The following is a 25,579-nucleotide window of genomic DNA, read 5'->3' as shown; positions in this document are numbered from 1 at the left end:
TATATACATATACATATATACATATACATATACATATGTGTGTATATATATATATATATATATATAGTGAATTTCCCCTTGGGATTAATAAAGTATCTATATATTATATATCTATATATATCTATATATGTGTATATATATATATATATATACATATCTATGAAATTTGGCAGGCTCATTCCATACAGCTTACTTAATTGAAATTTGGTACTTATTTCAGTAGTATGATGCCACTGTCGGCCGCCATATTGAAGTTTTCAACGGTCTTTGTTACTTATGGGCCCATCTTCAAGAAATTTGTACGCGGTTTCCCAAACGCTAACTGAATCCTACTTACGTACATATATACGTCCATAGCCTGAAGCTAGGTCACCGTGTGAGGAGGTGTTGGGTCCCCCATCCCAACGCCTCCCACGTTGTTGGCTGCCTGCCTATATAAGGCCGTCCATTGCTCCAGTCTCTACATTCCCTACCTTGCTTCGCCACGGGATTCACGTCTCCATGCTGATAACTACAGCCTTTTTATTTAATCCACGGCTTCTCCGCTGTTTTATTGTTCATTTATTACAATTATAGTTATTGTGTAGGTATTTTAGACTTACTTTACATTGTTCAGGTACCCATTTCCTTTATCATTCCAACCGTACCCGCATTAACATGTCTATCGAGGTGATCACCATCGATCAAAGAACTGTCATTTACCGAGTGGTTTCCATTCCCAGAGATGGCACCTACCTTTTCCATTTTCTTTGTTACATATTGCACGGCCATATCAGGCTCACTCTTGATATATGGAGGAACATTGTGTCTTATGTATTGAATTTAATATAATTAATATTGCCTTAGTGTAAAACTTTATAACAATCTGTAATACACAATATCTGAAGAAGATATTTAGGAAAATGTTTTTATTTTTTTACCTCAGGAAATTTTTCAATAAAATTTCATTATAGACATTTTTTGTAAACACTCTTGTTCAGGACCATCTACAACGGTGACAACAACATCTGTAAAACTTCCAACTCTTGACAATGCAACATATAACTGACCGTGGCTGAATACTGGTTCTGGCAAGTAAATGGCAACTTTTTCGAAGGTTTGCCCTAGAGCTTTATTAATTGTTATGGCAAAGGCTAATGTAACTGGAAATTGTCGCCTTCTTATGATAAAGGGTAAATTAGTAGAAGATAGAGCCAAATCAATATGGGGAATATTCTGACGCTCATTTTCTTTTTTACAATCGATCTATTTGCTCGTATTTTTCTTTGTCGTTCAGACTTTCTTTTGTTGATGTTTACTTGCTGAGCTGACCGTTCTTCTAGGATATGTTGCTTACATACGATTTGAGTGTCTGTGTCTTTCGTCCTACTTGACGTGTCCCTTTTTTTTGGGTGGCATGTTGTTAGTAGATAGTTAGATAGTAAACATGCGCGGGGCAGTATGTGTGGCGTCTCCCCAGCAATGGATTTTATGTGCACATGCATACATACATATACACATGCATATACACATATATATATATATATATATATATATATATATATATATATATATATATATATATATATATATATATATATATATATATATATATATATATATATATATACACATACACACACACACACATATACTTAGTTTTCGAATTTCTGTATTATTCCCACAAAACTTGGGAAATAACAGTTCACTTAATTAGCCCAGCAGTCCAACTAAAAACAGAAGCTGGTAAGAACAAAAACCTGCAGCCACAGTGGGTCCCAACATTCACCTAGACCAGCGTTTCCCAACCTTTTTTGAGCCATGGCACACATTTTACATTAGAAAAATCCCATGGCGCACCACCAAACAAAAATGTCACAAAAAGTATATGTAATGAAATATAATGATCTTCTAGTTTCAATTTACTCACAATTTACTTACTCATTGTGAAACCTGGACCTGTTTAGTTAAACACAACACTGATATACACACAGGAATTGAAGAAAGACGCACACGAAGATCTTAAACAGCTCAGAGTCTTTTTTTTTTAAGTTTTTAGCAGTAATGCTTGAATAGCCAAGCTTGCATAGGTAGGTTGTGGAAAATGGGAGCAGGGCTGGAATAGCTCTGCTTGCAGAATGGGGAACTCCTTGGCAGCAGTCAGCCAAAAACTGTCCAAAGGTAGATCAGCAAAGCTCAGCTTTAAATCACAATTTTCTCTCAGTACAGTTATTTTCTCCTGCTCCTGCAAAGTCATGTCCTTTCCAACAGCGGTTGAGCTATATTATATGGGTTCCTAACCCAGTCAAGGCAATCAGTGGAAACTGAACGGAAATAAAATGACAACTTCTGTTCAAGAGTTTCCAAATGCTTGCCTATTATCTCACACAGTGCAGCAATATTGATACCTTGCCATTTCTGGATGTGTGGGAACATGTCAAGGTTGGCACTTTCCACATGTTGTTGCCAGAGCTGCACCTTTGAAAGAAATCCATTTATTTTATCTGCTCTTGTAAGCAGGTTTTAATTTCAGCCTTGCATCCGTGTGTTCATTGAAATGTTGAAATATATCCACCAGACATGCCAGTCTTGCACACCACTCATCACTTGAAAGCAACTTAGCGTCATCACACCTCTCATTTGTCAAAAACACTTAGTTTCTCCTGCAGTTCATACACACAGGCTAAAACTTTGCCACGGGACAACCACTGGACCTCTCTATGCAGCAATAACACTTTATGCTCCACTCTCATTTACTCACACAATGGTGCAAACATTCAACTTTTTACAGGTCTTGTCTTCGCAAAGTTTATCATGCACACAACATTGTCCAATACAGGGGCTAGGTCTGCTGGTAATGTCTTGGCAACAAGTGCCTCATGGTGCAGAAAACAATGCATTGCAATAACATCTGGATGTTGCTCTTTCACTCCTCTTACAAATCCTTTGGTGCACCTGAACATGGCAGCTGCTCCATCAGTGCAAACACTTATGCAGTTTTCCCTCTTAAGTCCTCCTTGTTCAAGGTACTTTGATACAAGTCGAAACATTTCCCCACCTGTTGTTCTTTCTGGCAATTACTTGCAGAACAGAAGTTTTTTTCTGATGGTGTCAGCGTCTACAAAGCGCACATTTGCCAAAAGTTATGCATGTCCACTGATGGTCGTAGAGTCATCGAGTTGCAATGCAAATTTTCCACTCCGTGCAACTTTTCCAAAACAATCCTTTCAACGTCTGCAGACATGTCATCAATACGTCTGGCAATTGTATTATTTGACAGAGGGACTCAGGCTATTTCTTTAAGAGCGCCAGGGCCGAGCATCTCATTTACAATGATTTTGCAGGCAGGTAGTATTAATGTCTCTGCCACCGTGTGCGCCTGTTTTGATTTGGCGAGGAGTTCAGCAACTTAGTAGCAAGCTTTGAGAGCTCTCTCATTCATATTTGTGGTTTTCCTCACTAAAGTTGCCTGTTTGTTAGTCTTTTCACAAAGTTGAATAAAATAGTCTGTGTTCTTGTTTTGAAGTGACGTTTAAGCTTGCTAGGAACCATGGCACTGTTGGACAGCTTTTCCCCACATACCAAGCATAACGGAATCCGCTCAGTTGGCTCCCCGGTAAAAGTAAATCCAAAAGGAAAGATAACTTTTATTATATTGTCTTGAGCTCACCGTTTTTGCTTTCTTCTAACCACTACTCATACTAGGGCCTTCATCTGGGTCACAATTTTCTCCAGGACCCAGTTCAGATTGTGTACTTTTTCTTTTCAGATATTTATCCATCGCTATCACTGCTGTCACAGCCGAAGCACCACTAATTCTACTGTTTGAATGGCAATAAGTAGATACACAGATTAATCAGCCATCTGCTGCCACCTAGCGGAAGAGTATTTAATTGTTCTGCCTGTCACTGTCGCATAGACAAAGACAAATTATTTGCAGTAAATAAATAATAATTTTCAGACCAATTAAGTGAAATTGGATAATTTTCCACGGTACACTTGATGATCTCTCACGGCACACTAATGTGCCACAGCTCAGTGGTTGGGAATCACTGACCTAGACAGATAGGATCGTTGAGAGAGAAATAATTTTAATACAAATGACCAATAGGGAATGGCAAAGGAACAATCCCAAAACTAAGGTTCCAGGAGTATTTAGAGACCAGAAGTGATAAATGTGGTCAGTGGAAAAACTCATTGAAAAACATTTACAACAGGTAAGATAGAAGTGATTTACAAAATTAAAAAGAGTATGTTGATGGTACGGATTTCTGGAGGACTAAGTGATATCATTTAAAGATAGATAGATAGATAGATAGATACTTTATTAATCCCAAGGGGAAATGCACATAATCCAGCAGCAGTATACTGATACAAAGAAACAATATTAAATAGTAATAAAAATGGTCCCTCCAAGATAAGGTAACAGAGGATGGAAATCACTTTGCCACATTTAACACAATGGCAATAGCCGATATGAGAAATCTGTGCAATACAGCTAACAGTGGGACCAGCACAAATTATACTCATTAAAAGAAAACAAACAATAACATCAGATATATTAGATAGTTATCCTATATTTTAATTATAACAATCCAGTCTCACAAAGTTTCTGGCAGCCTGAAGGATTAGAATGATGGTAATATTAGTCCTGACATATCTGTTGGTCTGAGTCTTAGGGACTCTACGTTAGGGAATTTCAAAACTCGACTTTATGTTTTTTTGGAAGAAACAAGTGGATAGGACCGTCGAGCTTTGTTGGGCTGAATAGCCTGTTCTCGTCTAGAGTGTTCTAATGTCTTTCCTATAAAATGCATTAGACAAGCAAACATATATTATTGTTGGTCTTAAAATTAACCAAGCATACCTTCAATAAAACCTGAACACAACAATGAACTGGATCAAAGCCTTTAAAACAGATGCATTATCGTTACATTTGACAAGTAATTATTCTGGTAATATTAGAAAGATGAATCTACGCTTAAAAATTATGGCTAGTAAATTAGACAGAATCCTACATTAATTGTGAATTGCCCAACTAAAATGAATAGTTTTATTTATCAACACAAAGCATGCTCTTAAAACGCTGAATTTAAAATAATTCAAATAAAGCAAAGTCATATATACCCAATTTAAAAATCATCCCACAAAATCTTGATTTCATCTTAGTTTGCCACTGGACGCGACTCTTTTTACTTTCATTAAAACATGTGGAAACTGCCTTATGCACTAGATCTGGAGTGTTCAACTCTGAACCTGAAGGGCTACAGTGGCTGCAAGATTTCCTTCCTGCCACTTTCTTAATCAGTGACCAATTTGTTCTGATAATTAACTAGCTATTTAAGACTCAGACTCCTCAATTGTTTTTTTTTTTCTTAATTAGCAGTCAAACAATGACGACATACAAAGTGAGCCAACAAATGTACAGATAACTTTGTCCATCATAGAAAAATTAATTAAAAAAAAGTATTGGTTTTCTAATTAAGAAAATGGCTTGAGTGACACTGGATGGAGTTTGTGGCCCCAACTTTCCGCATAATCTGCTGGCTCACTTCACATCTCATTTTTATTTATGACATTTGGGGTTTTATTTCTCAGAAACAACTAAAAATTTAAGAATTACTTTATTGGCCTGAACTGCAGCCATGACACTATCTGATAGTAGAAAACCTTGAAAATTGCAAGCAAATTCAGAAATAAATTATTTTCTGTCAAGAAACACAAAAAGTGCAAGAAGCCTTTTAAACATGATGAGTGTCATTTAGAAGCAGTTTGTTTTTGTACTTTTCACAAGATATACAACAGGGATGGTCAAATACATTTGAATTTAGTTTCAAAATAGTACACAATAACAGTGATATTGGACACTTACCAAATAATTTTAATAGGAAGTATACTCTAGCAGAAAAGTAGTACAGATACAAGAGCTGGGGAAACCTCCTTTTAACATTATGGTTATTAACATAATATTCTTTACCTTATTGTCCCTGATATGTCGCGTTAATAGGTGATTAATTCAATCATCATTAACAATTACATTCGATATTGTGCATTTACAACCAGGAAAATTGCAAAGGACCATGGTTAGAGAATAACAATCTGCAATTTAAATTACACAATGGTAAAAAGTGTTATAACTTTTACAACCAAGTCGTGCACAAGAACATAAGCAAAGGGTACTTACAATCTGAAGTTTGATTGTCTTGCCATCTAATTCTATAGTTCTTATTTTAAAGTCCACACCAATAGTACTAATGTAGCTTTCTGTATATGTGTCATCCTGCAAGGAAAACAAAAAATGACAACTTTTTCTATGTTGACAGGCATGAAACATGTAATACAGACAAAAACTGTACCTCAATATCTGGAAATCTTAAAAAAATAATGTTAATTGAATAATTTAATGTATTTTAATAAATGTATCAAAAACAAAATTTTCTCTAGCAACACAATGTAAACAGCTTAATAGCATATGACTGAAGCATGGTTCAGCCTCCTTCTTCTTCTGGCTGTTCCTGTTAGGGGTTGCCACAGCGGATCATCTTTTTCTATATCTTCCTGTCCTCTGCAACTTGCTCTGTCACACCCATCACTGGCATGTCCTCTCTCACCACATCCATAAACTCTCTCTTAGGCCTTCCTCTTTTCTGGCAGCTTTATCCTTAACATCCTTCTCCTGATATACCCAGCATTTCTCCTCTGTATACAGTGGGTACGGAAAGTATTCAGACCCCCTTCAATTTTTCACTCTTTGTTATATTGCAGCCATTTGCTAAAATCATTTAAATTAATTTTTTTCCTCATTAATGTACACACAGCACCCCATATTGACAGACAAAAAAATTATTTTTGAAATTGTTGCAGATTTATTAAAAAGAAAAACTGAAATATCACATGGTCCTAAGTATTCAGACCCTTTGCTGTGACACTCATATTTAACTCAGATGCTTTCCATTTCTTCTGATCATCCTTGAGATCACCTTCATTTGAGCCCAGCTGTGTTTGATTATACTGATTGGACTTGATTAGGAAAGCCACACCTGTCTATATAAGACCTTACAGCTCACAATGCATGTCAGAGCAAATGAGAATCATGAGGTCAAAGGAACTGCCTGAAGAGCTCAGAGACAGAATTGTGGCAAGGCACAGATCTGGCCAAGGTTACAAAAAAATTTCTGCTGCACTTAAGGTTCCCAAGAGCACAGTGGCCTCCATAATCCTTAAATGGAAGACGTTTGGGATGACCAGAACCCTTCCTAGAGCTGGCCGTCCGGCCAAGCCTTGGTGAGAGAGGTAAAGAAGAACCCAAAGATCACTTTGGCTGAGCTCCAGAGATGCAGTCAGGAGATGGGAGAAAGTTGTAGAAAGTCAACCATCACTGCAGCCCTCCACCAGTCAGGGCTTTATGGCAGAGTGGCCTGTCGGAAACCTCTCCTCAGTGCAAGACACATGACAGCCCGCATGGAGTTTGCTAAAGACACCTGAAGGACTCTGAGATGGTGAGAAATAAGATTCTCTGGTCTGATGAGACCAAGATAGAACTTTTTGGCCTTAATTCTAAGCGGTATGTGTGGAGACAACCAGGCACTGCTCATCACTTGTCCAATACAGTCCCCACAGTTAAGCATGGCGGTGGCAGCATCATGCTGTGGGGGTGTTTTTCAGCTGCAGGGACAGGACAACTGGTTGCAATCGAGGAAAAGATGAATGTGGCCAAATACAGGGATATCCTGGACAAAAACCTTCTCCAGAGTGCTAAGGACCTCAGACTGGGCCGAAGGTTTACCTTCCAACAAGACAATGACCCTAAGCACACAGCTAAAATAACGAAGGAGTGGCTTCACAACAACTCTGTGACTGTTCTTGAATGGCCCAGCCAGAGCCCTGACTTAAACCCAATTGAGCATCTCTGGAGAGACCTAAAAATGGCTGTCCACCAACATTTACCATCCAACCTGACAGAACTGGAGAGGATCTGCAAGGCGGAATGGCAGAGGATCCCCAAATCCAGGTGTGAAAAACTTGTTGCATCTTTCCCAAGAAGACTCGTGGCTGTATTAGCTCAAAAGGGTGCTTCTACTAAATACTGAGCAAAGGGTCTGAATACTTAGGACCATGTGATATTTCAGTTTTTCTTTTTTAATAAATCTGCAACAATTTCAAAAATTCTTTTTTTGTCTGTCAATATGGGGTGCTGTGTGTACATTAATGAGGAAAAAAATTAATTTAAATGATTTTAGCAAATGGCTGCAATATAACCAAGAGTGAACAATTGAAGGGGGTCTGAATACTTTCCGTACTTACTGTACAAATCAACGCAGTCTCGCCTCTCTGACTTTCCCTCCAAACCATCCACCTGAGCTGACCCTCTAATGTACTCATTTCTAATCATGTCCATCCTTGTCACACCAAATTCAAATCGTGGCATCTTTAACTCTGCCACCTCCAGCTCTGTCTCCTGCTTTCTGGTAAGTGCTACCATCTCTAACCCATATAACATAGCTGATCTCACTACCATACTGTAGACCTTCCTTTTCACTCTTGCTGATACCAATCTGTCACAAATTACACCTGACACTCTTCTCCACCTATTCCACCCTTCCTGCACTCTTTTTCACTTCTCTTCCACAATCCCCATTACTCTATACTGTTGATCCCAAGTATTTAAACTCATCCACCTTCGCCATCTCTACTTCCTGCATCCTCACCATTCCACTGACCTTCCTCACATTTATACACATGTATTCGGTCCTGCTCCTACTGAACCTTCATTCCCCTCCTCTTGGATGTTGAACCACAACAACCTTGTGAAACATACCCTGACTATTAACTAACATTTCACACACACACACACACACACACACACACTATGGTCTAAACACACATCAGCATGACTATAAAGGAAGAAATTTAAAAAGAAATTCTGACTTGGCAGTAACAGCCATAGTCAGGCCTTATGCAAACATATTACTTTTGGTATGAAGGAGCCCAAGTATCATTTCCTGATGCACTTCTGCTAAAAAAAAAGATAGTTGGCTGAAACTACTAAATCTAAGTGTGTCAGAGAGAAGATGTAAAGGCATTGTTCAGAATTCCTCTCAGTTTTGTTTTAATTCTCTTCTTCACTACTACCTCCCAAGAGGGTTCAGAGTGTGTCCATTAAATGAGCCTATCCTTTTAATTAGCTTGATGATTCAGGGCATATCTTGATGTTACCAGCCTAGCACATCACAGAGTAGAAAATAATCAAAAAATTGAAGAATACATGAAGGATATCACTACGCACACTAAAAGAACACAGCCTCCTAAGGAATAAAAGAGCCCTATTCTTCCCTTTCTTATATAGTTCCTCTGTGTTATGAGACCAGTACAATCAGTAATTAATGTGGACTTCAAAGTAGTTGTAGTAGTACACCACCTCTGCATTAACCCCTTGAATAGTCAGTTGCCATTAAGGACCTTTGGTGAGCCAATAGTCAATGACCAGTTCTCTTTGGTTTTGCCAATATTAAGTTTTAGACAATTCTTTCTATGCGAATCCTATACTTGGTTTTATCCCACTCATCAATACATTCCAAAAGTGCATAGTCATCTGAGAATTCTGCAAGTGACAAGACTTGGTCTTATATTTATAGTCAGAGGTGTACAGAGTGAAAGGAAAAGGAAAGGTACGACTGTTTCTTGTGGTGTCCCAGCGTTGTGGACATCGGTATCACAAACACAGTCCTTGATTCTCAAACTGCAGTCTGCCTGACTGATAGTTCATTACTCAGGACACCATAGGCGCATCCACCTGTATATTTCTGAGCATACCCCTTTGCAGGGTGGGCTGGACAGTACTGAAGGCACTGGAAAATTCAAAAAACAATTCTCACAGTGCTGCCAACTTTGTCTAGATGAAAATAAGACTTGTGGAGCAGAAAGATAATTGGATCATACTCTCTAATCTTTGTCCGACTGGCAAACTGCAGTTGGTCCAGGTCTACCACAAGAGGACTCATAGTCCAGGAAAAGCCTCTCAATTGTCTTCATGACATAAGATGCAAGTGCCACTGGTCTATAGTCATTAGGTGAAGAGGGGTCTGCCTTCTTTGGAACAGTAACAATTGAGGATGTTTTCCACAGCATAGGCACATTCTGGAGCCTTAGAGACAGACTAAACAGATGATTGAGGATACCACAAAGCTGGTCAGTGCTGTTCTTAAGAGTTCAAGGACTGACTCCTTCTAGCCCCACAGCTGTTAGTTTGTAGCTTTCTCAGTTGTCACCATAATTGATCTTCAATTAAGGACAATCTGATGATCTGAGGTGGACTTTTTCACTGGCCATTCCAGTTTATGTGGTGGAAGTTGTTGATGTAGTAGGGATGGTGTGGGAGGACTGGTCATTGGAAGAAGGTAACTGGGAATAAAAAATTCTTACAAAATTGGTTCAGGGCATTAGCCTTTTCCACATCCTCTTTAAGCACTGGAGCCCTGGATTGCTTGAGTCAAGACATCATGCCCAGTAATTTCCAGACATATTTATGTTATTCTGTACGAGTTTGTTTACTATTTTAGCTTAGTAAGTTTCCTTTCCTTCATCACTCACTGTGCATTCTTCAGGGTCTCCTACTCCTGATTTGAATGCGCACGTTTTCTAATTTAAGAGACCTTGTAGGCTCTTCGGAATCCAGGGTTTATTGCTTGGAAAGCAACATACAGTAATCCCTCGCTATATCGCGCTTCGACTTTTGCGGCTTCACTCTATCGCGGATTTTATATGAAAGCATAACTAAATATATAACGTGGATTTTACGCTGCTTTGCGGGTTCTACGGACAATGTGTCTTTTTACTTCCTGTACATGCTTCCTCAGTTGGTTTGCCCAGTTGATTTCATACAAGGGATGCTATTGGCAGATGACTGAGAAGCTAACCAATCAGAGCACGCAGTTATGTTCCTGCGTGCTGAATGCAGTGTTAACCAGGAAGTCTTGTCTCGCTCATTCAGCATCAACGTGTTTCGCTGTGTAAAGAGTTGTGCTCTTTTGTGTTTATCTTTGTGCATAGTCAAGCCCTTCATTATGGCTCCAAAATGATCTGCTACTGCTTCAGGGGCCGTGCTCAAGTGCAAACAGAAGATGTTAACGATTGCCGAAAAGGTAAACGTTTTGGATTTGTTGAAGGCTACGATTCTTTTATTTAAAAGTAGGAAAGGAATATAAGATCTACGGCCGCAGTGTCCTTTTAACCAGGGTGCAAAACGAGTTGTAAGTGGATGTAATAAGGCAGTAGTCTGGATGGAATCTGCTTTAGGGATTTGGATTGAAGACTGCCAGAAGAAGAACAACGGCAGTGCTACACAATCGCCTGAAGTGGCTCCTTTGGAAGAGGTGTAACGCTCTCCTTTGTTGTGCAGTAAAATTAAACTCATTGTTTAACATGAGTAACCATAATTAATTTTCTACTTACAGTACTTAGTCAGTGTCACTGTACACACATTTACTGTATACTATTTTTCTTGCATTGTATGCATTTATTGCTGGTGGCCTGTCTATCGTAATGGCTGTAAACATATGTGATATCGGAGACACTCGATATCTTTAAAATAATATTTAGGTTTTACTGTATATAAACAGTGTGTTTATATACATAATTTCAATGAATCTTACCTAATATCTAAGAGAATACAAAGTGATTATGCTGTATAACTCTGCGGGGAATATTTATAAACAGTGTGGGAGAGTTTATAAGGGCTTAAAATATATAAAAATAACCATACAAACAAATGGTTTCTACTTCGCGGATTTTCACCTATCGCGGGGGGGGTCTGGAACGCAACCCCCACGATCGAGGAGGGATTACTGTATTGTCTTTCTGGGTACCAATGTGTCAGCGCAAAAGTTCACAGGTTGTGTAAACTGCCATTATCACTGCCATTTGACTGCCATATCATTTCCCAGTCTGTAGTTTGGGTGCGTCAGCCTTCAGGTTTCACTTCTTCACTAATCAGGTGGTGGTAACAGATTGCTGTCTAATAGCAGGCTTTTAGCTGGGAAGAAGAAGAATAATCAGGTTGTGCTCAGATTTTCCCAAAGGTGCCAGTAGTTTACACTTAAAGCCATCTTTGACATTTAAATAATGCAGATCCAGCTTGTTATTTCTTTGAGTGGAACATGACACAAACTGATTGAAATTTGTCATAGTTTCTTCCAAAGTTATATGGTTGAAGACACCACATATTATAACTGCAGGGTCAGAATGAGTCATCTGTCTGTGTGTGACAGGGTGAAACATTTTTGTTGCCGAGCCCCAATTTGCGGAGGGAAGAATATAAACATTAAGGACGATCATCTCCCTGGGCAAATAATGTGGACAAATTCTGAAAGCCATAATTTCAATGTTTGAATTAGAAACTAATTTTAATTTAATATGCTCCCTTTTATACCATTGCTCATTCACTACAGATGACCATTCCCTTTCCTGTCTTTTTTCACATCACACTAGGTTTCCATCTGCTTGAATAAGCTGAAATCCATCCAACATTAAAAAAAGTGTCAGGTGTTTCAGATTTAAGCCAGCTCTCCGTAAAACGCAAAATGTCACTGTACTTATATGCTCCACTATAACAGCGGACAGTTCATCCTTCTTATTTGACAGTGATCAAACATTACCCAGTACAACAGGTTTGCCCGCATTGCAGGTCGTCAGTAAATTTAAATTCCCTGAGTGGCTACTATCAGTGACAAGTCAGAAGCCAGATCAAAACTAGTATTAATCAAGACTAGTAACTAGTAAAACCAAATTTGCAAACAAAAACAGTGAGAAATACGGAGCTTCCGTAAGAGTTTGCTGCTTATAAAAATTTATTTCAAGTCTGAAGAACCAAGGGTGAAAATATTCTTAAAAAGATGCAATTTCAACTTTAACTTTTCAAATAATAAAGCAAATAAAAAAGCTGCAATATACTGCAGAACAGTATTACAACAGTAAACATTGCCTAAAAATAAAAAATGGTATTTACACCATATTTAACCTCTAGCAATTCTAACATACTAGAGAAAAAACAGAAGCAAAGCAGAATATGATTTTGCATCAAACTTCCTTAAAACTACTGTGACATTCAAAGAGCTCTTAAAGGAATACTCCACCGAAAGATTATAGTTTTATTTCTTATTCCATGTAATTAGTTGTAATCAGTAGATATCCAAACCTTTCACATTTGCCATGCTAATGCTCAGATACAAGGAATTAAATAAGATGTCATGTTTACTCTGCAGTAATATTAGAATACTAAAAAACTTTGTAGTGGAGCTACATAATGACAGGAATTTTCTGTGTTTGTGCCAAGTTGCGTTTTGTTTCATCATCCCGTTTACTGTCCGTTATATGTGTGCATCAGTAAATATTGTCCCCGTAAGTGAAAAGGGGAAGGATGATGGAGGGAGACTGCAACCCCGAGACGGAAATCACCTGTTGGATCCACCAGTTACAGTCATGGCCGAAATTTTCGGCACCCCTGGAATTTTTCCAGAAAATGCACCATTTCTCCCAGACAATTGTTGCAAATATAAAATGTGTTGGTATACATATATTTATTTCCTTTATGTGTATTGGAACAACACAAAAAACAGAGAAAAAAAGCCAAATCTGACATCATGTCACACAGAACTCAAAAACTGGTCAGGACAAAATTATTGGCATCCTCAACTTAATATTTGGTTGCACGCCCTTTGGAAAAAATAACTGAAATCAAGCGCTTCCTATAACCATCAACAAGCTTGTTACACCCTCTCAACTGGAATTTCCAACTACTCTTCTTTTGCAAACTGCTCAAGGTCTGTTAGATTTGAAGGGCGCCTTCTCCGAACAGCAATCTTGAGATCTCTCCATAAAGTTCAAGCATATTTAGATCCGGACTCATTGCTGGCCACTTCAGAACTCTCCAATGCTTTGTCTTCAACCATTTGTGGGTGCTTTTAGAGGTATGTTTGGGGTCATTGTCCTGCTGGAACACTGATGACCTCTGACGCAGACCCAGCTTTCGGACACTGGGCCCTACATTGAGCCCCAATATCTTTTGGTAGTCTTCAGATTTCATGATGCCTTGCACACAGTCAAGGCATCCAGTGCCAGAGGCAGCAAAACATTCCCAAAACATCTTAGAACCTCCACCATGTTTGACTGTAGGTACTGTGTTCTTTTCTTCGTAGGTCTCATTCCGTTTTCTGTAAACAGTAGAATGATGAGCTTTACCAAAAAGTTCTACCTTGGTCTCATCTGTCCACAAGACGTTCGCCCAGAAGGATATTGGCTTCCTCAAGTACATTTTGGAAAACTCCAGTCTGGCTTTTTTATGTTTCTGTGTCAGTAGTGGGGTCCCCTTGGCCCTCCTGCCATAGCGTTTCATTTCGTTCAGATGTCGACGGATAGTTCGAGCTGACACTGTTGCACCCTGAGTCTGCAGAACAGCTTTAATATGTTTCGAAGTTGATTGGGGCTGTTTATCCACCATTCAGACTATCCTTCGTTGCAGTCTTATCATTTTTTCTCTTCCGTCCACGTCCAGGGAGATTAGCTACAGTGCCATGTGTTGTGAACTTCTTGATAATGTTGCACACAGTGGACAAAGGAACGTGAAGATCTCTGGAGATGGACTTGTAGCCTTGAGATTGTTGATATTTTTCCACAATTTTTGTTCTCAAGTCCTCAGACAATTCTCTGCTCTTCTTTCTGTTCTCAATGCTTCGTGTGGCACACTCAGACACAAAATAGAAAGGTTGAGTCAACTTTTCTCCATTTTAACTGGCTTCAGGTGTGATTGGTATATTGCCAGCACCTGTTTCTTGCCACAGGTGAGTTCAAATGAGCATCAAATGCTTGAAATAAAACGATTTACCCACAATTTTGAAAAGGTGCCAATAATTTGGCCCGGCCCATTTTTGGAGTTCTGTGCGACATGATGCCAGATTTTGCTTTTTTCTGTTTTTTGTGTGTTGTTCCAATGCACATAAAGGAAATAAACATGTGTACTGTATACCAAAACATTTATAATAGCAACAATTTTTTTTTTTTGGGTATTGTAGGGAGGAAGCAAGATTTCACACCAGCCAATATACAACGTTTGCTGGACTTTATTAGCTTTTGGACTCATCTAGCATTTTCATTTCAACCACCATTTATCATTTCATCTGTGTTTGTTCAGTTAGCGTTTTAGGGGCAAGAGAGGGTTCTTTGTAAATATTTGTATATTCGTGTTTTATATAGTCACTGGTGTCATTGGGATAGTGGTGTTTTGTGCACACAAATTTACATTATTGAATATTTGTTTGTCCTTATCATTTATAACATATCTTAGTTTGATTTTACATTCCTGTCTACTATTTGCTGGTTATTTCGTCGTGTGGGGATAAAAGTACAACTTGTAAGGAGTATGGCTTGTTACTAGATAAAGAAGCCTCAGGTTATCCAAGGAATAGTCTTGGTAGTGTAGTGGCCGGTCTGGGTAAGGGGTTGGCCGTTACAACTTCAATGACAACCTAGAAGCCCACAAATTTTGAAAAGTTAAAGCTAAATGGAAATTCAGGAAATCTACAAATATCTTTGTCAATTATAAAAAGGAGGCCTTAACCCCACACACAAAAATTTTTTTGCACTACAACAAAACTAAATTTAAAAATTAAACTATAAAGCAGAAAATGATTCACTTGGCATGTTTGCACATTTTTTCAGTATTATATGCAAGTAATTTTTAGCTATCAAATCTGAAACAAAAAAAAAATAAATAATGCAATGATATATTTCTTTAATTACAATGTAGTCCTATGCATCCACCTACAATACAAGACAAAAACAGAGTGAATATAAGACACTTACTGCAAACCGAAGGAGGAGGCAAGACTTTCCCACACCCGAGTCACCAATCAGAAGAAGCTTGAATAAGTAGTCACTGGAAGACAGAAAAGAGTATTGCTATTCAGCAGGTCAATAATCCAAAACAGTCAAAGTAACCTTGGATTCTTCCCATGGGGAACATGCAATGGACTAGTTAAAGCCCTAATATCAATCCAGTTAAGAACTTGAGGCACTATTTAAGAAACTAATACAAGCACCATCCCACCAAATCTGAACAACCTGTAACAATTCTGCCTGGAGGAAGGGGGCAAAACAGTGTGAAACACTGGTACATACCATACTTAAAGGAATAAAGTTGTTATTGTACAGCTGAAAAATTTGGATCTGCAGGATATTAAACTGTCTGGGTGCAAACAGTGGAACTTATTCTGAATTGGGTATAATGCAGAGATGGGGGACTCGAGTCACAATTTTCAGGACTTGAGACTTGCTTGATTGAAGTAAGAAAATGACTTGACTTTGACTTGAGAGGAAAATGACTTGACTTGAGAGTAAGTGACTTGAGACTTGACTTAAAGTGGAAGACTCGACAATGACTTGAACTTTTAAATATAATTTATTTAATAAAATAAAATGATTTAATAAAATAATTATGACTCAGCAGTACCATAATTGGTGCCTGCGCCCTTAACGCTGCACAACTCTTAAAGTTACCAAGAAGAAGAAGAAGAAGAAGAAGAAGAAGAAGAACACTGCACAACTCAAACCGCGCCAAACATGGCAGACAATAGTCGAGCTCCTCATATAGTCACGTTTGGCTATAAGGACTTTGAACTAGACCGTGCTAACAAAAAAAGATTGCCAGATGCAGAGAATGCAACGTGAGAGTATCAGACACGACAACCACAACATCAAATTTCATCCGCACTTCAAAAACCACAAGGAAAGGTAAGGAAGTCGAATTCTTTCTAGTCAATTTAATAAAACGATTACTAATTAATTAAATTATTCTTTTCTGTTTGTCATTTGCCTTGGTTGCATGTTTTTTTTTTTTTATCAGAAATGTGATGATCATCTCATAAATAAAATGCTATAACGTTACCAGTGGCGTAGCCACATTTTGATGTTGAGTGCAACTTGAAATGAAAGGGCTTCTCGATATTACATGTAAACTATAATGTCTATATTAAATGTGCGCATTTTCAAGCGTTTGTATGGACTGACTGCGTGTGGTTAGTTGAATGGCAGCTCGTGTAACGTTATACTGCATGAAAATCTAAGATGAAAGCGTTGGTGCAATCACTTCTCCTTCAATAACTCGTTCAAAACTTTTTGGTCATACAGACAAGAATAATTTCATCGTTCGAATCGGTTATGTTAAGTGTCTATAATTTTTTTGTGTACACTCACAATAACAACAAAATGTTGTGTGCTGTATAACAATGAAACCAGTTCAAATAGAAAATAAATATATCAGATTATATATTATGTATGAAACGTGTATATTGCGCGTCCACCGCAGAGATGACAATTAAGCTTCATAACTTCCTCACTGGGCTATATTAACATAGCCTACATTATATTTATATTCTGCTGAAATGAAAAAGATCCGTTCATTTTAATTAACGAGATTCATCACTAACGTTAGATTAAAAAGAGTGGATAAATCCCCTACTGTGCCTTATAATGGACAGCATAAGTATTAAAGCATCATATATAAAACATTTCCTCGATCATTAAGAAATTGTTTTTTTGAGGAAAACATTTCAGGATTTCTCTCTATATAATGAATATGTATGGCACCCCGAAGTTTGAATTCCAAAATGCAGTTTAAATGCAGCTTCAGAAGACTCTAAACGATCCCAGCCGAGGAGGAGGAGTCTTATCTAGCGAAACAATCGGTTATTTTCTAAACAAATGGACAATTTATATACTTTTTAACCTCAAACGCTGGTCTTGTGTTGTCTCTGCGCAGTCTGTGTGATTCGGGTAAATACACTCTTAGATTGCAGCAAAAGTGCAGACACAGTGTTTACACAGTTAACATGTATAGAAGCTCAAATGCCCTTTACAAAAAAAGGTAAAAACAGCATTGCAGGATGTTTTGACATTAAAGATATAAAAGAGATTGTTGTTTTTGACATCTATTAACTGTATTTACCGAATCACACAGACTGCACAGAGAGGAGACAAGACCAGCATTTGAGGCTAAAAGTATATAAATTGTCAATTTGTTTGGAAAATAACCAATCATTTCGGGTATTCTGAAGCTTTATTTAAACTGCATTTTGGAAGTTCAAACTTCGGGGCGCCATACATATCCATTATATATAGACAGAAATCCTGAAATGTTTTCCTCAAAACAAAAAAAACAAACAATTTCTTTATGACTGAGGAAAGAAAGACATGAACATATTGGATGACAAGGGGTGAGTACATTATCTGTACATTGTTGTTGTCAAAGTAAACTAATCCTTTCAGATTGAATTGCATTATACATTTTAGACTGGATTTCTTAGTTTTAAACATTTTGTGTAAGCAACACAATTTTATTTTCAGATATTAATGTAGTACAGATATGCATATAATTTAAATACAGCAATGCAAATAAGATACATAATATATGTATATAAGTTCATCTTTTCTGTAAAAAATTTTCTGTGCAAAAATAAACGTATCGAAAATTTAACCTCTGTTTGTTTTAGTACTGCAACTTGACTTGGCTTGAAACTTATCAAGACTCGACTTGACTTGCTTAGGGTGAACCCTTGACTTGACTTGACTTGCTTGATTTGTCTTAACTGTGACTTGAGACTTGACTCGAGACTTGATGGTTAACACTTGAAACTTGCTTGGACTTGATCATATGCGACTTGTCCCCATCTCTGGTATAATGTATACTCAGTACATTAGTACTATACTGTACTGTACTAAAATCAACGGATTCATACACGGTTTTCCATTGTATATCAGTTTGGATCATGTATATAAATGATGAAATTTGTACTGCTTGAAGAATAATTAATTTTGGTATGACAATTTCAAACTGTATTGGACTGCATAAGTTGTTTCTTTAGCTAAAACAGTGATATCTCTCTGATTTAAATACGGCAGATGTAGATCATAGTTCATCTTTCATTTTCACGAGTTAATATAAGTGATATCACAAAATGTGTTACAGATGTGAACAGCCAGTTAACATTACCATGCAAAAGTTAAGCACTCTGAAGCAACACAATAGGTTTTTGAATGTTCTTTAATAAATATACTAAAATGATAACAGACCATTTTTCTAGTTAAACAAACAAAAGGTTTTTGTCTGCATATACAGTGGGTAGATTCAGAAATTATTCAGACCCCTTCACTTTCTGCTTACTTCATCGTGTTGAACATAAAATTTTAAACTGACAGATTTGCCATATTTTCCCCATCAATTTACCCTCAATAACCCATAACGACATAATGAAAACATGTTTTAGAAAGGTTTGCCAATGTTTTAAAAATCAAAAGCTGAAATCTCTCATTTGTAAAAGTACTCAGACAGATTCTGTAAATCATAAAAGCCTCCTTTGCAACAATTTCAGATTTCAGTCTTCTTGGGGAAGTCTCTAAAAGTCTCTACAAGCTTTGCATACCTGGGTATGGGTAGTTCTGCCCAAGTTCTTGCTGGAAGATACTCTGAAGTGCCAGCAGAATGGATTGGAAGCATCTATAAACAGCCATCTTAAGGTTTCTCCATAAATGGCCTATGGGGCTTAAGTCAGGGTTTTGGCTAGGCCACTAGGTTTCAATACTTTTATTGGAGATCTGTTTGCTGTCAGTACAGGCTATCAGAGTTGAAAAAGAGTAAAGTATGTAAACTACACAAGTTGGTATAACTGTAGTCAAGATAAAATTCAAACAATAAACTAATTTGTAGTTTAAGTCACACTGAACTTTTCTCTGATTTAAGATAGACTAGTTCGCTGATCATGCAAAAAGACAATTTCCCCTTGGAGATTAATACAGTATATCAAAAATCTAAAAAGCAATCAACACAGTATAATTTACATGACAGAAAATTTTTTCAAGGAGGTGTACATTTAATAGAATTTAACACTAGCAAATTAATTAGCAGAAGTAATTTCTGAATTAAGTTTGTTGGGATGTTTGTGGTGTTATGTATCAACATTAGTAATAAACAATGATAAGGAAGTAATACTTAAAGACCATCATAATGTAACTTACAGTACTCTCATATGCAAAGCATGTACTGTAGATGCATACAATGTATAATTTTGTAATGAAGATCCTACTTAGAGAAGCAACCTGCTCTTAATGTCTGTACATGCTCAACACTACTAATGCACATGCAATTGCTGCTAATTTAGGGAGAAAAAAAAATCCTTTTTGTCAGGGTCAATCTAACAGCTACTGACATAAAATGCCACAACACCAGAACACTAGGTGAAATTTGAATCTCATTTTTCCTTTATATTTCTATTTTTCTTTTTCCCCCCTCTGGACTGATTTTGAAGTGAACTGTTGTATCGGTTATGTTATTAATTTCTTTTTGACAGAGTAGTATGCAATTGTAATGTTCGGTTTTTGGTAAATAAAACAAAAATTACAATGTCAGAACTCTCTCTCTCTCTATAAGTAAATTTGTGCATGCAATGACTCATTTTTTTTTTCACATGTACTTTCATCAAGCAGCAGTGCATGAATCACAAAGGAGTCATGCTTTAAAGTACCCAACAAGCAAAAAAAGACATATAGTCAGGACCATAAGTATTTGGACAGTAACAATTTTCATAATTTTGGTTCTGTACGCCACCACAATAGATTTGAAATAAAGTTATTATGTGATTGAAGTATAGACTTTCAGCTTTAATTTAAAGGGTTTACCAAAAATACAGTATGAGCCGCTTAGGAATGGCAGTCATTTTTCTAAACAGCCCGCCATTTTCAGGGGCTCAAAAATATCTGGACATTTGGCTGACAATCTGTTTATAGTCAGGTGGGAGCAATTCTCTCATTATTTCAAAGGTCTGGAATTGATCGGAAGTGTGGAATTTGTATTTGTAAGCCGACACTTTGAACTCTCATAATATGAGGTCCAAAGAGCTGTGCATGCAAGTAAAAGCAGTCCATCTTTAGGCTGAAGAAACAAAACAAACACTTTAGAGAGACAGCACACTCACAGGTAGCAGTCAAATCAACCATTAGTTACAGTCATAAAAAGAAGGAAACATCAGTGAGCTCAGCAACCACAGAAGACAAGTGTTCTGGATCACTGCAGGATTCTGTCCTTGGTGAAGAATAACCCCATTTAAGTAAACCAAGAACACTCTCTGGTAGGTATGCCTATCATTGTCAAAGTTTACAATCAAGAGAAGATTTTGTGAAAGAAAAGACAGGGTTTACAACAAAGTGCAAAGCACTGGTAAACCTCAAACACAGGAAGGATAGATTAGACATTTTTTAAAAGCCCTGGAACAATTAGCTTTGAACAAAGGAAACTAAGATCAGTAGATACCAGAATGTTGGAAAAGAGAGGAGTATGGAGAAGAGAAGAAACGGCTCATGATCTGATGAATACCATATCATCTGTGAAACATAGTGGAGGCGGTTTTATGGCATGATCATGCATTGCTGCAAACTGAAGTCAGTCACTAGTGTCTATTGATGATATGACTACTTGCATAAATAGGATGAATTCTGATGTGTTCAGAATTTGTACAATTTCTGCTCAGATTTAGCCAAATGCTGCAAAACTGATAGGATGATGCTTCTCGGTACATATGGACTATGGGCCACAACATACTGTGAAAGCAAGTGCTTTTCAGTGCAAAGTAGTGGAATATTCTTCACTGGTCAAGTCAATCAACTGACATAAATCCAATTGGACATGCATTTCATTTACCAAAGACAAAACTGATGGCAGAAAGTCCAACGAATAACCAGCAACTGAAGACAGCTGCAGTAAAGGCCTGGTAAAGTATCATTAGGGTGGAAATCTAGCATTTGGAGATGGCCATGGGTTCCAGACTTCAGGCAGTTATTGACTATAAATAAATGATTTATCATTATTAGTTTGTTCAAATACGTTTGAGCCCTTGAATATAGGGAAACCATAAATAAAAATGTCCATCTTTCCTAAACAGCTCGTACAATATTTTTGTTAAAGCCTGTGAATCAAAGCTGAAAGACTATACTTCAGATACATATTGATTGCTTTGTTTCAAATCCATTGTGGTAGTTTGCAGATCCAAAAGAATGAAAATTATGTCACTGTCTAAACACTTGCCTGACTGTAGAACAAGCATTTATGTGAATGTCTCTTTTTTGATATTGTATTACAATCATTAACGTAAGAAGATATGCAATTAAGAATTTCACTCACCTAAGTACATGACAAAGCTGAACTTGAAACACAGACATACCTACCTGATACAGGTCAAACCCTGGTACAGCGAATGCCAAAGTAACAATTTTCAGAATAACTAATACTTTTTTATTGGCTCAGACAACATCATGATTAACAGATTTTGTTTTAACAAAATGTAAATTTCAGTATAATTCCAGTATAATGAATGCCAAAAATACTATACTGGGCGTCCAGGTGGGTAGTTTCTGCGCAGATACTTTACCATCTCAAAGGTTTCTCCGCAATGAACAAAAAAAGTGCAAAACGGCATTAGTTTACACTAAAAGAAAAATTAACAATTCTGGAAAAATGACATCATTGCAAAAGCATTCAAAATTGCGCCCTAAATGGTGTCAACAATTTTGAAGGATATAAAGAAAAAAAAAAAAAGCCTGAAGATAAATTTCAGGCATTGGGACCTGAATGCAAAAAATAAAAAGAAATAGAATAAACACACGGTTGTATTTCTATTTAAAAAAAAACAAAAAAAAAACAAACTTTATGCTAATGTCTCATTTTCAATCTGCATTCACACTTATATTTCTATAAATAAATAAGTTACATCTAACATCTCTTTCAAATTACATTTTTTAATTTTAAGAGGCTCTTATATACTGCTCAAAAGAATTAAAGGAACACTTTTAATCAGAGTATAGCATAAAGTCAATGAAACTTATGGGATATTAATCTGGTCAGTTAAGTAGCAGAGGGGGTTGTTAATCAGTTTCAGCTGCTGTGGTGTTAATGAAATTAACAACAGATACACTAGAGGGGCAACAATGAGATGACCCCAAAACAGGAATGGTTTAACAGGTGGAGGCCACTGACATTTTTCCCTCCTTATCTTTTCTGACTGTTTCTTCACTAGTTTTGCATTTGGCTACAGTCAGTGTCACTACTGGTAGCATGAGGCGATACCTGGACCCTACAGAGGTTGCACAGGTAGTCCAACTTCTCCAGGATGGCACATCAATACGTGTCACTGCCAGAACGTTTGCTGTGTCTCCCTGCACAGTCTCAAGGGCATGTAGGAGATTCTAGGAGACAAGCAGTTACTCTAGGAGAGCTGGAGAGGGCCATAGAAGGTCCATAACCCAACAGCAGGACCAGTATCTGCTCCTTTGGGCAAGGAGGAACAGGATGAGCACTGCCAGAGCCCTACAAAATGACCTCCAGCAGGCCACTGGTGTGAATGTCTCTGACCAAACAACCAGAAAGACTTCATGAGGGTGACCCAAGGGCCCCATGTCCTCTAATGGGCCCTGAGCTCACTGCCCAGCAGCATGCAGCTCGATTGGCATTCGCCATAGAATACCAGAATTGGCAGATGCACCACTGGTGCCCTGTGCTTTTTACAGATGAGAGCAGGTTCACCCTGAGCACGTGACAGAAGTGAAAGGGTCTGGAGAAGCCATGGAGAACATTATGCTGCCTGTAACATCATTCAGCATGAGCAGTTTGGTGGTGGGTTAATGATTGTCTGGGGAGGCATATCCATGGAGGGTCACACAGACCGCTACAGGCTTGACAAAGGCACCTTGGCTGCCATTAGGTATCAGGATGAAATCCTTGGACCCATTGTCAGACCCTATGCTGGTACAGTGGCTCCTGGTACACGACAATTCCTGGCCTCATGTGGTGAGAGTATGCAGGCAGTTCCTGGAGGATGAAGGAATTGATACCATTGACTGGCCACCACACTTTCCTGACCTAAATCCAATAGAATACCTCTGGGACATTATGTTTTGGTCCATCCAATGCCACCAGGTTGCACCTCAGACTGTCCAGGAGCTCAGTGATGCCCTGGTCCAGATCTGGGAGGAGATCCCCCACAACACCATCTGTCATCTCATTAGAAGCATGCACCGATGTTGTCAGGCATGTATATAAGAACACAGGGCCATACAAAGTGCTGCATAATTTTGAGTTGCTGCAATTAAATTTTGGCAAAATGGACTAGCCTGCCACATAATTTTTTCACTCTGATTTTTGGGGGCCTTTTGAATTCAGGGCTCTGTAGGTTGATCATTTTCATTTCCATCAAACGATGTGGCATCCTTTCGTTCCTAACACATTACCCAGTCTATATCAGTATAGATATCCAGGAGGATTTCTTTTTCCCATTGAGATCTGATGTGTTTTCAAAGTGTTTCTCAAAAGAGAGGTTACTGTCAAAGATAACACTAAGATTGCAGACTTGAGGTTTGCATAAGACAGAGAAAGAGCCGAGAAGTTCAAGACCAATTTGGGCTTTTGCTGATGGACCCACTATAAGCACCTCCGTTTTATTTTGGTTCAGATCAAGAAAATTATTAGCCATCCAGGATCTTAGTTCAGAAAGACAGTTGTGGAGTTAATTATTTAAAGTCACTGAATAGTTTCTACCAATTAAATCTGACCTGAACCAGTTAAGAGCAGCCCCTTTAAGCCCAACAAGATGTTCAAGCCGCACTAGCAATATCTCATGGTCTATTGTGTCAAAGGCAGCAGACAGGTCAAGGAGGAGAAGGACTGCCAAGTCACCTGAGTCAGTAATAACAGAGATGTCATTGAATACTTTAAGAAGGGCAGTCTCAACACCATGATAACGCCTAAAGCCAGATTGGTAGATCTCAAATTACTGGAGTTAAGGTGATCGACCAATTGATTATAAATAATTCTTTCTAGAATTTTAGCCAGAAGTGGCAGTTGGGAAATTGGGCGAAAATTGGCTAAAACTCCAGGATCTAATTCTGCCTTTTTTAGACAGGGACAGACCGAAGCATGTTTAAAAAAATGACGGCACAACCCCCGCTCTTATAGAATCATTGATAATGGCTAGTAAAGATGGACCCAAAACATCAAAGGCTTCCACTACGAGGCATGGTGGTACAATATCAAAAGGACAGAGAGCTGGTTTAAGGGTGTCAATAGTTCTTTTTAACTGTGAAAGTGAGACAAGATCAAAAGATTCGAATACAATACCATGATTAACAGTAGGAAGTTCATAGCCAGTTTGAACAATGCCACAGCGGATAGTATCAATTTTGCTGACAAAGAATGATAGAAACTGCTCACATGAATGAACAGTGCTATTTAATCACATCACAAAATGAGGGTGAATGGCCGCATTAACTGAATTAAATAAGACACTAGGATTCTTAGAATGACGGGATACTAAATCAGCAAAGAAATCTCGTTTAGTTTTCTTAACTGCAGCCTGGAAGTTGAATACAGAAGTCCTAAAAATCTGTTTAGAAACAATCAGTTCATCTTTTTTCCAACGCCATTCAGAAGCTCGACAGGCGCGGCGCAGCAATCGCGTAGTTTCATTTAGCCAGGGAGCAGGTCTTCCCTTATTACTGCATATCTTGGGTG

The 25,579-nt window shown here is 37.9% G+C and overlaps 1 protein-coding gene across 1 annotated transcript in view; it reads right to left on the bottom strand.

Annotated features, from left to right (window-relative positions):
- Positions 1–25,579, bottom strand: part of rab1ab (RAB1A, member RAS oncogene family b) — a 71,730-nt gene that overhangs the window by 10,572 nt on the left and 35,579 nt on the right. Inside the window, exons 2-3 of the mRNA XM_039738786.1 lie at positions 15,835–15,907; positions 6,164–6,259 (exon numbers count right to left, since the gene is read on the bottom strand). Of these exons, the coding sequence (XP_039594720.1) occupies positions 6,164–6,259; positions 15,835–15,907 (169 nt within the window). The remainder of the gene's footprint in view (positions 1–6,163; positions 6,260–15,834; positions 15,908–25,579) is intronic.

The sequence above is a fragment of the Polypterus senegalus genome, chromosome 16 (assembly GCF_016835505.1).
Source record: "Polypterus senegalus isolate Bchr_013 chromosome 16, ASM1683550v1, whole genome shotgun sequence".
In the NCBI taxonomy this organism is placed as follows: domain Eukaryota; kingdom Metazoa; phylum Chordata; class Cladistia; order Polypteriformes; family Polypteridae; genus Polypterus; species Polypterus senegalus.
Note: the sequence above shows the minus strand (reverse complement) of the source record. Positions and strands in the feature narration are given on the sequence as shown.